The sequence below is a fragment of the Trifolium pratense genome, linkage group LG3 (assembly GCF_020283565.1).
Source record: "Trifolium pratense cultivar HEN17-A07 linkage group LG3, ARS_RC_1.1, whole genome shotgun sequence".
Lineage (NCBI taxonomy): Eukaryota > Viridiplantae > Streptophyta > Magnoliopsida > Fabales > Fabaceae > Trifolium > Trifolium pratense.
Window position 1 is genome coordinate 43,258,215 of NC_060061.1, and position 13,844 is coordinate 43,272,058.

Sequence of the window (13,844 nt, forward strand, 5' to 3'; positions counted from 1 at the left end):
ACATATTTTTATAGACCTAGCAAGGTCGCCGATTTCACCCTGTCTCAAATACGGTCCTGCATGTGTCCGCCATATCATCAATGAACACATCATTTGATAACTAAAGATATTATGTGTGTAATAGTATTTGAGCCAATTCTAACCTAGTATTTCTTTTTAATAAAGTTGGACTAAATTTTGATTTGAATGTGACTTCTCTTTTCACTATTCAAGTTTGCCCTTTTGGAGGTAAAAAAAACTATTGGTCCAATTGTCTTAATATTATTCGTAAATTTCGCTTTCATGTTCTCATATCTTCATGGTTTCATAATTAATGGTGTGAACTTCATTCCAACTTTCATCTCTAAATAAAAATTATTCGTAAATTTTGATTTCATGTCTCTTATATCTTCATGGTTTCATAATCAATGGTGTGAACTTCATTCTAACTTTTATCTCCAAATAACTTTGTGAGCAACAAGAATGAATTTGATTATTTTCACATTTTTGTCGATATCTTTTTGGTATTCCCTCAGTCTCAAAATATAAGGGGAAAATTGATTAAAAAAATTAATAAATGTGATTAAAAATTTGGCTAAATACATCAATTTTATTTGACTAATTTTTTCCATTATACTTTATTCATAGTATGAGATTGTGGATGGTTCATTTCATGGTTGTTGATTGATAAACGTAACCTCTTAACATCATGTCCTTATCACAAAAAATTGTCCTTTTCAATCTCATCAAAACAAAGAATTTTGTTTTCATCCAAACTACGTCTATCCTTAATAAGTATATGCTAGAATTTGTTTCATATATATTCATCACACTTTATATTGTTTAAAATATACAACTATTGCTGTGTCAAAAAAATAAAAAAATATACAACTATTGCTGCAACACTGATTTTTTCAAACAATTTTTGTGTTAACAGGATCTACCATTAATTATATTAGGTAAATGAAAATTGCAATTAAATTGGCATTTTTGAACTCAGAAATTTCCAATTTTTTTTTAATTTAATATTATGCTTGATTTTTTTTTATAAGAATATTATGCTTGATTTTTTGTGTATATTTTGTGTTTTTTGGGAATATTTTTTGTATATATTTTGATCTCGTATATATTATAAAGTACAATTTTCGACTATCAACATTATATTGATTTAAATAGATTAATGAAATTTAACTTAAATCATTTAATTAAGATCATATGTATTCTTTTTAATCCGCAACAAACGGACCCTAAAAAAATATAGTTGAAGGGAGAAATTCAACTAAAATAGTCAACTAGATTATCTTTTTTTGGTTACAGTCAACTAAATTCTCTAAAAACAGATTACATGTACACTATATATTTATGTTGGATTGGGGTTATTTTTATTTTTTTGTATGTTGTTGGATTGCGGATCTATTCCTTTATCAAAAAAAACAAGAGCATTTATTAAGAGATAGACAATATGAACACTCTATTTATTCAAACTTTTTTTTGAAAATATATTAACAAAATTGTCATTTAAATTTAAAATCAATCTTTGATAAATAAATATATTTATAAATTAAAAATATTGAAAAGAAAATAAAAATATATTTCTTTATTTTATATTTTATTTGCTTAGTAAAATGTGATAATAAGCACTTTTTTTTTTCAAAAGTGAAAAAAAATCAACTTATAAACATTTTAAAAAATAAGACGGTTGTATATATTTTATAATAAACTTTTTTTTTTTTTACAATGAGCTGAGATCGAATCCAGAACCTATATCATACTATCCAAACCTCTCACCACTAAACAAAACTTAGTGGCTTAGTAAACTTTAAATACATTAAAATACTCAAGTGCGCGAGGTCAAGAAATTAGAGAGGACGTCTTGAGTATTATTTGGGTATAATATTTAGATATACTCTCATATTTGAAAAAAAAAACTACGCAAGAGTCGGGGAATCAAAGGTAAACAAGACGGGTTCTCCCCTTTAACTAAATTTTTTCCATATGCAAGAATAAAAAATCGAACTTCTGACCATCTACTCAAAAGACTCAAAATGTTTACCACATGAACAAATTGATTTTCTATAAATTCAATGTTTTTACTGTTTTTATGGGATGATATAGTAAAATATTATCTTACAATTAAAGAGATAAATATACCATTTAATGGCACCACTTAAAAATTGGATTCCAACTTGCAATTAGTAGGGACTAAGAATGAGACTCATATGGACCACTTTGATTTGATGTTTCTATGTGCATCAATTGCATTTTTCTCCTCTTAAATAACAAGGCTACACCTCCCCTTTCTTAATTCTCTCACTTTCTTTCATTTTCTTAAAGTTATTTATTTCACCTTCTACATGGGAGAAGTTCAAGAACTTCAACTTCACAAAATAGGTATGTCACTCAAACTTTCATCTTCTATTTTCTTAAACACAAAGAACACTATTAATTATTTATGAAACATGTATGTCTCAAAATAAAAAAAATTAATTATTTCTTATCTTTATTTTGTTGCACTTGTTATAATATTTTGTTACCATATTCACTAGAACCGTATTGTTTGGCCATGATTATTATAAGCTAAGAAACAACTCATGAGCTCGACATAAACAAAGTGCCAACAAAGTCCAAACAAAAACAACTAGCAAAACACAATCATGAACCATATAAAAGCTTCTTCTAATTTGTTGTCACCATAGTATATATCGTTAGATGCAACCTATATTGACATATTGTTTCATATGCACATAGGAATAACCGGAGCACCTATGTATTTTCTTGTAAATAATAATATGGAAAATAAAATATACAAAATGAAAAATAATGGCGTGTTTGGTTTCAGAAAACGTTTAATATTTTTATTTTTAAATTTAAAATTGTCCCTTGTCATCAATTTTTGTAAGTATTAAAATAATTGAAAAAAAAATAATATATAAATAAACGTTTTCTAAAACCAAACACGACCAAGTATTTCGAAACCAAATTAGAAGTACATGATGTGATTTGTTCAATATCAATGATATATATATCTTCTAAGTTGATTTATTAATCCACTTCTATGAGTTTTGTAGATACAAATGAAGCCAAAGAAACATTTTCATTAGAGAAAAATATCTTAGAAGATCAAATAATGAATGATTCAACTATAATCAATAAGAAAACAAGATACTATTTCAAGTTAGCCTTTTATGCTACACTTGTCTTAGTAGGCCAATCATCAGCAACACTTCTTGGAAGATTGTACTATGAAAAAGGAGGAAAAAGTAAATGGATGGCAACAGTTATTCAACTAGCTGGTTTTCCAATTCTACTACCTTATTATTTTTTCATCTCATCAACCAAAAAACTCACTAAAAAAAATAATAATAACATTATTGATCCAAAATCAAATCAACCATCCATTTTCATGCTAGCTTTTGTCTATGTCTCAATTGGCCTAATTCTTGCATTAATTTGTTACTTATTTTCAGTTGGGCTAATGTACCTACCTGTCTCTACTTTCACATTAATTTGTTCATCTCAATTAGGATTTAATGCTTTATTTGCATTTTTCCTAAACTCACTCAAATTCACACCTTACATAATAAACTCATTAGTCCTTCTAACAATTTCTTCTTCCCTCCTTGTCTTCCAAAATGACTCATCAAATTCCACAAATGTTTCTAAGAAAAACTATGTCATTGGTTTCATATGCACTTTAGGTGCATCTGCAGGATATGGATTAGTACTTTCCCTTACACAATTAGCTTTCAAGAAAGTTATAAAAAGAGAAAATTTTAAAGCTATTATGGATATGATAATTTATCAATCACTTGTAGCTACTCTTGCTACACTAATAGGACTTTTTGCAAGTGGAGAATGGAATGGTATAAAGAAAGAAATGGAAGAGTTTGAAATAGGGAAAGCTTCTTATGTTCTTGATCTTAGTTTCATAGCTATAACTTGGCAAGTTTTTAATATTGGTAGTGTTGGACTTATTTTTGAAATTTCTTCATTATTTTCTAATGCTATAAGTGTTTTAGGTTTGCCTGTTGTTCCTATGTTAGCTGTGGCATTCTTTCATGAAAAAATGGATGGGATTAAGGCTATATCTATGGTACTAGCTGTTTGGGGATTTATATCATATGTGTATCAACAATATTTAGATGAGAGTAACAACAAAAGAGAAAATAGAAACACTACTCTTAATGTTACCAAAGTTTCTTTACCTTTAGAAGAGGTTAATATAAGGAGTTGATTAATTAGTTATACATGTTAAGATAGGGAAGGTGATTTTAAGTTTTATTATATATGCTTAATGATTGGTATATTAAAGTTATGATGTATTATGTTGGTTTGCTATTAATACAATGTATAGATCTTGTTATCTTGAAAGCAATTTGAAATTCAATAAAATGATTCCCGCAACTGCGATCGGGAGAGACTGAAACGACTTGATATCAAAACTGACTCTCGAATCAGATTAGGTGGTTCAGTGGACTGGATACTGGTGGTGAAAAAAAATATTCATAAAATGAATAAATAAAGTATATGTTTTGAAAATATTTTCTAAGTATTTTAGTTTTTGTTTATATTATTTTTCTATTTTCTTTCAAGATAGAGTACTTCTCTAATATTTCAACTTCATTAATCATTGTTGCATGCAATATCCGTTATTAATCGTCACAAGTTAAGCATTTTTTTTTTAAAATTCTCAAAAATAAAATTAAAGAGCACTTGGTCAATGTTACATTCTTTTAGGAAATGATATTTTTATTTGATTGTTAATAATTTTGATTATTTCAATTTGAGAATTGCTAGAAATTCTGAAAATTCAGTCGTGTAAAACTTACAAAAGAACAACATTTGTTTTTACTATATTGTCCAATAGCAACACGACAAGTGTGAATTTTTATACATATTTTAAAAGAAATTAACAAAGACAGGGAACTTGTGGTGTGTTTGGCATCAACCAAATAAAGAAAGAAGTTGAAGAGAGAATATGGGGTCCATATGTTTAGCATGACCCTTAAATATGTACAAAGAAAAAGCAGAGAAAGTGGATTTTTTTTTCTCTTATTGGTTTCAAATATGTTTGATCCTCATAGTTTACCATTCTCACGAAATTAGTCTCTCTTTTAAAAATTCAAAATTTTGGTCTTCTTAATTATTTTAATATTTATTGCAGTTATTTCACTATCTCCATTTTTGCACAAAAAAAAATAACATATCGCATTTTTTAATGAGTTGGCATGAAAAGTGATGATTTGGCAAAACACACAAAAAGATTATTTTTCACATCACCAAATATATAATATAAATAATAATTCAAAAGTTACAATTTTAACAAACTGTAGAGATCCAAATATATAGTTTTTGTTTTTTACAATCTTCAAGTAGGAAGAAATGGAACTCCATGTAAGCTTTCTCCAATTGGCTCACAAGAAACAGGCTGGAATATGGCACGGGAAAGAGATGCCACTCTATTTGTAATGACAGCAGAGGTAACAATAATAAAACTAGTTGGTTTCCCAATTCTACTACCTTATTATTTTTTCATCTCATCATCCAAAAAGAAAACTTACCCCAAATAAAAATAATAAAATTATGTCCCTGTGAGCTTAGCTCAGTTGATAGGGACATTGTATTATATGTCACGACCCAAATTCGATTCGTGACCGGCGCACGAACTAATACTAGTCCGGCAAGCCTAAGGACAAAAATTTATCAAACGATAATCAACAAATTTCCAAATTGACCATTCCTTCAAAATAATATTTACTGAAATTTCGACAGAATATCCTCTGTATTTTCAACGTTTCCAAAAATCAAAATAAAACCTGTTTTATAGAATACATCCTCGGCCAGAGTTTCGAAATGATACATTTAAAATTTATACATCACAAAATAAATATATTCCTAGACTCAAATAGCTGCAGATACTCAACCAACTCAAAATATGCATATACAAAATAACATTTCATCAAGGAAGCCTACCAAAAGAATGACACCGACGACTCTCAATATCTGCTAGAAACCCCTACTCAGCTGACTTTGAATCTGAAAAAAAATAGAAGATGAAGGGGTAAGTCACAAGGACTTAGTGAGAGATAACAACCACTACCAACTAGATGGGAAACACACAAAGGCACGAGCATTTGATTTTTAGAAAGCTTGTAACAATTCTTGTAAAGTAGTAACTATGTAATATAAATAATACTCGATTCAAATCATTATAGAGTTTGAAATTTAAATAAGAAAAATATAGAAATCCAATCAAATAAAAAGAAGTCATTTCGAGAGAATTGAGAGACGGCTCCATCTCGTTGATAGCCCTTTCCTCCTAAGAGTGGCCTTTCACTTAGGGGCGGCTCCATCTAACGGATAGCCCTTTCCTCCTCGATTACGGAAACGCATCCTCATCTTTAATTAGGGGGTATACAGCTCGTTGATAGCCAATTCGTTACGAGAGAATCGAGAGACGGCTCCATCTCGTTGATAGCCCTTTCCTCCTAAGAGTGGCCTTTTCACTTAGGGGCGGCTCCATCTAACGGATAGCCCTTTTCTACTCGATATTATATAACTAAGTGCACCTAGACCATTATCCTCGTTATCGGTTACTTGATCGAAATCATTATTATCAAAACATATTTATCAAAATCCACGTTTCACAAGATATTGAAATTTATCTAAAAATACCACAATCAAACCTCATTTTCAATTCATTTGTTCAACAAGTCATGGGTAAGTCCAAATAGAGTATAGTTAAATTTGATGACTTGGAAATTATATAACAATGACGAGAAAATGTTCAAAGGGTGTGTTCCCCAATTTTATAAATACTTTAACATAGAAAATAAGTAACATAAAATTGATAATAGTAGTTAAAATAAGTAGTAATGATCATCATCAACTCACAACTATGACAAATCAACTCCGTTCCTAGCAATGCCTTCCGGAATGCCCACCGGAGCAATTTTCATCGAATCTGAACATCATACAACAATTTCAGCTTTTGTGAAAACTTATTTAGGATCACAGTACCAATAGATAAAAGAATTAGACAAAACCCCCAATTTTGTTAGAGTTAGAGTTTAAAGAGACTCATGAAAATCTAAGATTTTACTCTCTATACTAGTTCCACTACTCATCTAAGATATGATCTCTAAATTTCATGAATTCATAAAGTTTTACCTCAAAATCATAGAGAATAACTCTTAACTCCAAAATCATACCCAAAGAGCACTTGTAGACTAAGACATAACTTTGCTTACATGAGGAATTGACCCCAAGAGTGGATGGTTTAAAGAGAGAAATTTGATAATTTGAGAGAAAGAAGAATGAAATTGGATATAGAGATGAATGATGAAGCTGAGAGTTAAAAACCAAGGAATGGACACGTGAGAGAAGTAATGGCGGTGGGATTCGGTGGGTTATTATTATATTTGTGATGGGTTTTTTTTTTTTTTATATAGAAAAATGAAATGGTGCGTTTCATTATATATGCAGGGATCGGGGTTCGAACTCCAGATACCCTACTTATTCACCTTAAGGATGAAATTTATAACCACTAGGCTACTTGACAAAAATAAATAAAAAAATAATGACATTATTGGTCCAAATTCAACCATCCATTTTCATTCTAGCTTTTGTCTATGTCTTACTTGGCCTAATTATGGCATTAACTTGTTACTTATTTTCAGATGGGCTAATGTGCCTCCATGGCTCTACTTTTACACTAATTGGCTCATCTCAATTAGGTTTCAATGCTTTATTCTCATATTTTCTAAATTCACTAAAACTCACATTTTGTATAATAAACTCATTAGTTCTTGTTACAATTTCATCCTCCTTTGTGTTCCAAAATGAGTCATACAATTCAACAAAAGTTTCCAATAAAATGTATGCAATTGGATTCATATGCACTTTAGCCGCATCTTCGGGAGTTGGATTAATACTTTCTCTTACACAATTAGCTTTCAAGAAAGTTGTGAAAAGGGAAAATTTTAAAAGTGTCATGGATATGATAATATATCAACAATTAGTTTTTAGTATTGGTTGTGTTGGGTTGATTTTTGAGGTTTCTTCATTATTTTCTAATGCTATAAGTGTTTTGGGTATGCCTGTTTTATCAAGACAAAATGCATGGGATCAAGGTTGTAACAATGGTACTAGCTATTTGGAGATTCATATCTTATGTATATCAACAATATTTGGATGAGAGCAACGACATGGATGATGAGATTCCATTGATACCGCAAAAAAATTATACCTAAGAAAATATTTATGGTGGTAAATGTATTTTTTCCAAAATTTTTGAAGTTTATTACTTTTGTAGCTCTATAAAAAGAGTCATATACCTATATACCTATGAATAATATGAGTAAAGTCTTAGGAACGAATGTTGGGTCTAACTCATCCCTACAAAACTACTAGTTTGTAATTAAGGTGATGATTGTCTCTTACTTATAAACCCTTGTTTAGGTCAACTCACATCCGATGCGATACTTCTTAATAGGCCAACTCACATGTGAGACTTTTTAACAAAAAAGAGAATTGGAGTATTCTCCAAATAAACATTCAAATAAAGCCTGTTTGTTATAGCTTATTTTAGAGAAAAAATCACTTTTAATTGTTTTGTATATGTTTGTTACAAATTTTTAAAATAATCAGAAGCTAAAAATAACCAGAAAACAGCTAAAAATGATAAGCTATTAAGAGTAGCTTATAAAATAATAGATTTTTTTAGAGGAGAGAGAAAAGAAATGTTAAAAGAAGAAAATTATTTTTAATTAAAAAAAATCACTTTTATAAGTTGTATCCATAAAGATTATTTTATTTAAAAAAAGTGATTTTTATTATAATAAACAAATACAAATTAAATTCAACTTTTCTAAAAAATCTATAAAAACTAATCTCTAAATTATTTTACATCAAAATCACTATTTTTTTAATACGTAATTCAGCAATATAAAAACACAAAAAAAACCCATATAAAATGTTTGAACAATAAGCTAGAAAATCAACAACACTCACAATTCTTGAACATGAAGCTCTTATAAAGCTAGAAAATCAACATGAAGCTTCACATGGGAGGAGTTGTATAGGGAATTTTTGGCGTTAATTGAACCGATTTTAATCACAAAGGAGGATGATTCTTGGTCTCATGTCAATGAGGAGTTTATACGGTTAGTTCTAACTACTCTTTTCTTTATCAAAAATTTCATCCTTCCTCTGCTTCCATGGTTTTGGCTCCGATTCGTGTTATCGTACAAATTTGAAGGTGTTGGGCACCATCAAAGGTTATAGTTTTTTCTTGGCAAAGTCTTCTCAAAACTTCAGAAGGTTTCCTACTAGAACTAATTTAGCGTATCGCGGTGTAATTCCAACCGGGGAGGCAACCTTGTGCGTGGGGTGTGGAGGGGCTATTGAATCGGAGAATCATTTATTTGTCACTTGTCCGGTAGCGAGGGAGGTTTGGGGTATGGTGTATCGTTGGTTTGGTTTAACCATGGTTTTGCCGGAGGCCATTTCTTCCTTGTTGGTTAGTTTTCTAACTCCTTTTAGGAAAGGGAAACAAGGAAAAAAACGGAGTGCTTTTAATTTGGCATGCGGTTGTTTGGCTTCTTTGGCGGACTCGAAATGAGAGGATCTTCAAGTCAATAGTTTTGGAGCCAATCCAAATTTTTGAAATGGTTAAACTATAGCTTCTTGGAAGTGGCTTTTGTCTAAGAAGATCAACTCTTGCTTATTTTATGAGTGGTGTGTGTGTTAACCCATTGATTGTATAAATAGATAGTTCTTTTTGGCTTGGGTTTTTCTTGTAATTTTGTTTGTTTTGGTGAAGAACTATTTGACTTATCTCACAACAGCTGGTACGTAGAGTATCTCATGTACTTTATCTTTGGTATTTATAAAAAAGAAGCTCTCATAACATGTCATTACATACAAGGCACTACAAACTAAATACACACAACTCAAATATTATAAAAAAACAAACAATATTTAGAAATTTCCAACACCATGATTAAAGAAAGAAAAAACATAAATTTTATTGAGGATAGAAAATAAGTCTAAAATTGTTTGTAGTCAATACTATGTAGAATCTGAATTGCCACTGCACTTGAATTTGAAGCCCAACTGGCCAACACCTACCAAATCACAGCAAAGTTACATCATATCATATATAACAGAAAAACAGTAACTATAGAATGAGTTTTAGGAAGAAAAAACACACCTTTTTTTCCCAGCTTGATTTCTAACTCCTTGAGTTTTCAATAATCTTCCCATTTTTGGTAACAATTCTGAAAAAGGGCACATGCTCCATGATCCAATCCTCAGTAGAATTGTGCTCCAAAAATTGAACATAAGATATATAGAGAGCTTCAAGCTTCTCCAAGTGTTTGATGCCGGTGGGTATATGGTTCAATCTAAAGAGTTCGAATAAACTCAGCTTTTTCAGAGAAGGAAGTGCTCCTTTGTCGATAATAATATCTTGCAGTGCATATAAATCTCTAACATACAATTCCTTTAGTTTCTGAAACCCTCCAGCTTCAGCATGCAAATCTAAACCTTCATATGCCTCACACCGTAGATGGAGGATCAACAAGTGTTGCAAACCTTTTAGTGATTCCATTGGATCTTTGGTTAACCGTGAGTTTGTCAACCTCAACACAACTAGATTTTGAAGCTCTGGAATCAACACTGGCAAGTTTTGTAACCTCACAATTAGTGTAAGCTTTTGAAGCATAGTTGGTGATGAAATCAAATGCAAATCAATAACTTGAGGATATTTTGGAGATTGAATATATAGTTTCTCCAAATGTTGCATTTCATTGAGTGAGGAAGTTAGAATGCTTCCGTATTTTGCATGAACATACAATACCAATACCCTAATCTGCTTCAGTCTTCCTAACTCTTTAATTACCTCCTTAGGTATACTTAAAACCCGATCTAACGTTTCTAGGGATGTCATCTCTCCAAGACCATCCTTTAATTTAATTAAAGACAATTCACCCAAAAGATGTCTTAGCTTTCTAAGCTTGCTAATCTCCTTTGGCAACACAAAGACACTTGTATTCCTTACGTCCAACGTCTCTAGGTTCTGGAGCATGCCGATAGATTTTGGGACTTCACTTACAAATGTATGCCTTAAGCTTAAAAACTTCAAGTGGTTCAAAATTCCCAATTTATCAGGAACTTTCCCTAATGGAACAAATTGATAATCAAGAACCTTCAGCAACCTATATTTTCTAGGGATTCTTTTGGCAAAGTATACGAGTGAATCGTTTATTTTGTTTTCTGTAAGAAAAAACAGGGACCGAATATTTGAGCTTTCAATACACTCCAATGAATCATCGGAAGTGGTTATTATTGATAAGCGCCGAGTGTTTCCACTTGAGGATGACTGTCCATCTTCACTAATATGCTTGCAAAAATTTAAATCCTCAATTTTCTCAAGAATCATATTGTGTATTAGATCATGAATACGGCAACATTTAGCTTTACCATCAATTCTAAGCGAAGATACTTGCACCAAGCTTCTATGAATCAACTCTTTTAAATATTCTTCTGCAACTTCCTCCAAAGTCTTTCCTCTTTCCTCCTTCACAAACCCTTCAGCTATCCATTGTCGAGTCACTCTCTTTAAGTTAACTTCATATGCTTTTGGATATATTCCGAAATACAACAAGCATGATTTGAGATAGTAAGGTAAATCATTGAAACTTAAACCTAAAATATCTCTTATCCCAAATAAATGTTTATCTTTCTTTAGTTCTAAACTTAGATTTTCACTAAATCTCTTCCACTCAAACACATTTTTATCTCTTGTAGACAAAAGACCACCAATGGCAACAATTGCTAATGGTAATCCCTTGCATTTTTTAACAATTTCATAAGCTATATGATTGAGTTCCTTTGGACAGCATCCACCATAGTAGAATCTAAATGCCTTCTTATTGAACAACTCCAAGGATTGTTCTTGTGTTAAAGATTCCAACTGAAGCACTTCAGTGAAGGAAGATCTTTTACAAGAATCAATAACATCTTGGTTCCTTGTTGTGATCAATATCTTACTTCCATTTTTATTATCAATTACAGCAAATTCAATATCATTCCAAAAATGTAAACCCCAAACATCATCAAACACGACAACATACCTCTTTTGCTGCAAGCAGTTTCTGACTTCGTCAATCAATGATGCTCGATCCATTTGATAAATACTTTGAGGAGGAACTTCTCCTTGTTGTTTGTAAAACTTTTGCAGCATGTCCCTCAACAACCCTTCAGCATTATATGATTGAGACACTGTGATCCATACACGACAATCAAAGTGTCCAATAATATCTTTGTCATCAAAAACTTTCTTGGCAAGAGTTGTTTTTCCTTGCCCTCCCATTCCCACTACGGAAACAACAGTGAGTTCTTCCCTTCCCTTTACCATCCAATCAATCAATGTTTTTCTTGGTGCTTCAAAGCCCACAACTTCAGCTTCCTCAATGTAAAGAGCAGCCAATCGAGGGTCATTCCAATTGGCATTGCGGCTTCCTCTAGAGTTACTGGATCCTTGTTCAAGCGAACGTTGGAACTCGTATCTTTTACTTCTTTCTGAGATCCCAATAACAGATGACTTGATGTCTTGAATCTCATATGCTATTTGACGGCGAGGGATCATAGTTTTGAGCTTATGGAGTAAAGCTACACAACCAGGAACACGAGGCTGTTGTACTTGTACCACCCGAATCAAATAATCATCAATGATATCTTCTATGCGAAACGCTACTTCCCTAACTTGCTTCACCCAAGTTTTGACTCCTTCACTGGTGTTGTCTCCTTCAGCTCTTTTATCCGCATCCTTAATGAATGCTTGAATGCTTTCAAGTTCATCTTTAATGTCTTTAAACTCCTTGTGAATGCCTCTAACCAGCTTGGTTTCTTTCCTTAACAGTGGAATTAGTTGATCAATAACTAAAGACAGTGCAATTTCTGCCATATGAGTTGAGCTCTGATTGTTGTTTTGTGTGATTATTGTTGTTTTGTGAGATGAAAACGTACTACATGGTTTGTTTTGCTTTATACTTGTTTTGTGGAATTTACATCATATGCTTTGCTTGCTTTGTGAAACTTCCATCATATATTTTGCTTGATTCCATCATATGTTTTGCTTGATACTTGTGTTGTGGAACTTCCATCATATGAAGAAAGGAATAAAGCAATAAAGCAGTAAAGTGTGTCAACTTCTATCATCAAAGGAAGAAAACACTAAGGCACCGACTATTTCCAAAGAATGTCAACATCAAAATTTGAAATAAAAAATTAAAACAATTAGTTTAAGAGTGAAGACTCATTTTGTTCCTCACAAATTTCTAACAGGACAATTTTTGTCCCTCACAAATTTCTAACAGGACCATTTAGTCCATCTGTTATAACAAACCAGGGACTAATTTGTCCTCAATATAAAAATGTCAGGGACTAATTTGGATTTTATTTTTGTTAGGGATTGAATTGTCCCATCATAAATTTGTCAGGGACCAAAATGGGTCTTAAATCTTAGTTTAATTGATTGAAATTGTTTTTTGATTGTAATGAAGTTATTAGATGTATACCAGTGTGGTTGGTCTAGCAGAAATGCTAGAGCTCGACTCTCATGACATGGCGAACAATGTTTGATTCTCCATTGAGAGGTGTCTAAATTTAATATCTGATGGTATCTCAAATATGAATTTATACATTTCGTAGAGTCGTTGAGGGAATAAACTTTCAAAATAACATGAAGGTGAAAGGAGGTAATGCTTTTAAGAGAACTGAGATATACTTTACAGATTAAGAACTCTTAAATTTAAAACTTAAAATAACTTGCAAAATTCAAAATAATATTTAATATGTGT

General features: G+C 31.3%; 2 protein-coding genes, 1 long non-coding RNA gene and 1 pseudogene across 3 annotated transcripts; 2 read left to right on the plus strand and 2 right to left on the minus strand.

The window, feature by feature from the left end:
• Positions 1 to 2,215: 2,215 nt before the first annotated feature.
• Positions 2,216 to 4,350, plus strand: LOC123912920 (probable purine permease 10). Its single transcript, XM_045963516.1, has 2 exons — positions 2,216 to 2,370; positions 3,048 to 4,350. The coding sequence occupies exons 1-2, from the start codon at positions 2,334 to 2,336 to the stop codon at positions 4,211 to 4,213; spliced, it is 1,203 nt and encodes a 400-aa protein (XP_045819472.1). The 5' UTR covers positions 2,216 to 2,333; the 3' UTR covers positions 4,214 to 4,350.
• Positions 4,351 to 5,269: 919 nt separating this feature from the next.
• Positions 5,270 to 8,483, plus strand: LOC123912921 (annotated as a pseudogene).
• On the minus strand, positions 5,694 to 7,397 carry LOC123912922. Its single transcript, XR_006811486.1, has 3 exons — positions 7,150 to 7,397; positions 6,874 to 6,943; positions 5,694 to 6,015 (listed from the first exon to the last, which is right to left on the minus strand). It is a non-coding gene; the product is annotated as an uncharacterized LOC123912922 (long non-coding RNA).
• A 265-nt stretch (positions 8,484 to 8,748) lies between the features above and the next one.
• On the minus strand, positions 8,749 to 13,063 carry LOC123912923 (disease resistance protein RPM1-like). Its single transcript, XM_045963517.1, has 2 exons — positions 10,193 to 13,063; positions 8,749 to 10,106 (listed from the first exon to the last, which is right to left on the minus strand). Exon 1 carries the CDS (start codon positions 12,947 to 12,949, stop codon positions 10,214 to 10,216), a length of 2,736 nt encoding a protein of 911 aa, XP_045819473.1. The 5' UTR covers positions 12,950 to 13,063; the 3' UTR covers positions 8,749 to 10,106; positions 10,193 to 10,213.
• Positions 13,064 to 13,844: the final 781 nt, after the last annotated feature.

What these genes read in the sequence shown, in the direction of transcription:
- LOC123912920 (XM_045963516.1), top strand. Translation starts at nt 2,334, where the DNA reads ATGGGAGAAGTTCAAGAACTTCAACTTCACAAAATAG. An exon ending in ACTTCAACTTCACAAAATAG is followed by an intron (nt 2,371 to 3,047) that starts GTATGTCACTCA and finishes TGAGTTTTGTAG; the next exon opens with ATACAAATGAAGCCAAAGAA.
- LOC123912923 (XM_045963517.1), bottom strand. Translation starts at nt 12,949, where the DNA reads ATGGCAGAAATTGCACTGTCTTTAGTTATTGATCAACTAATTCCACTG.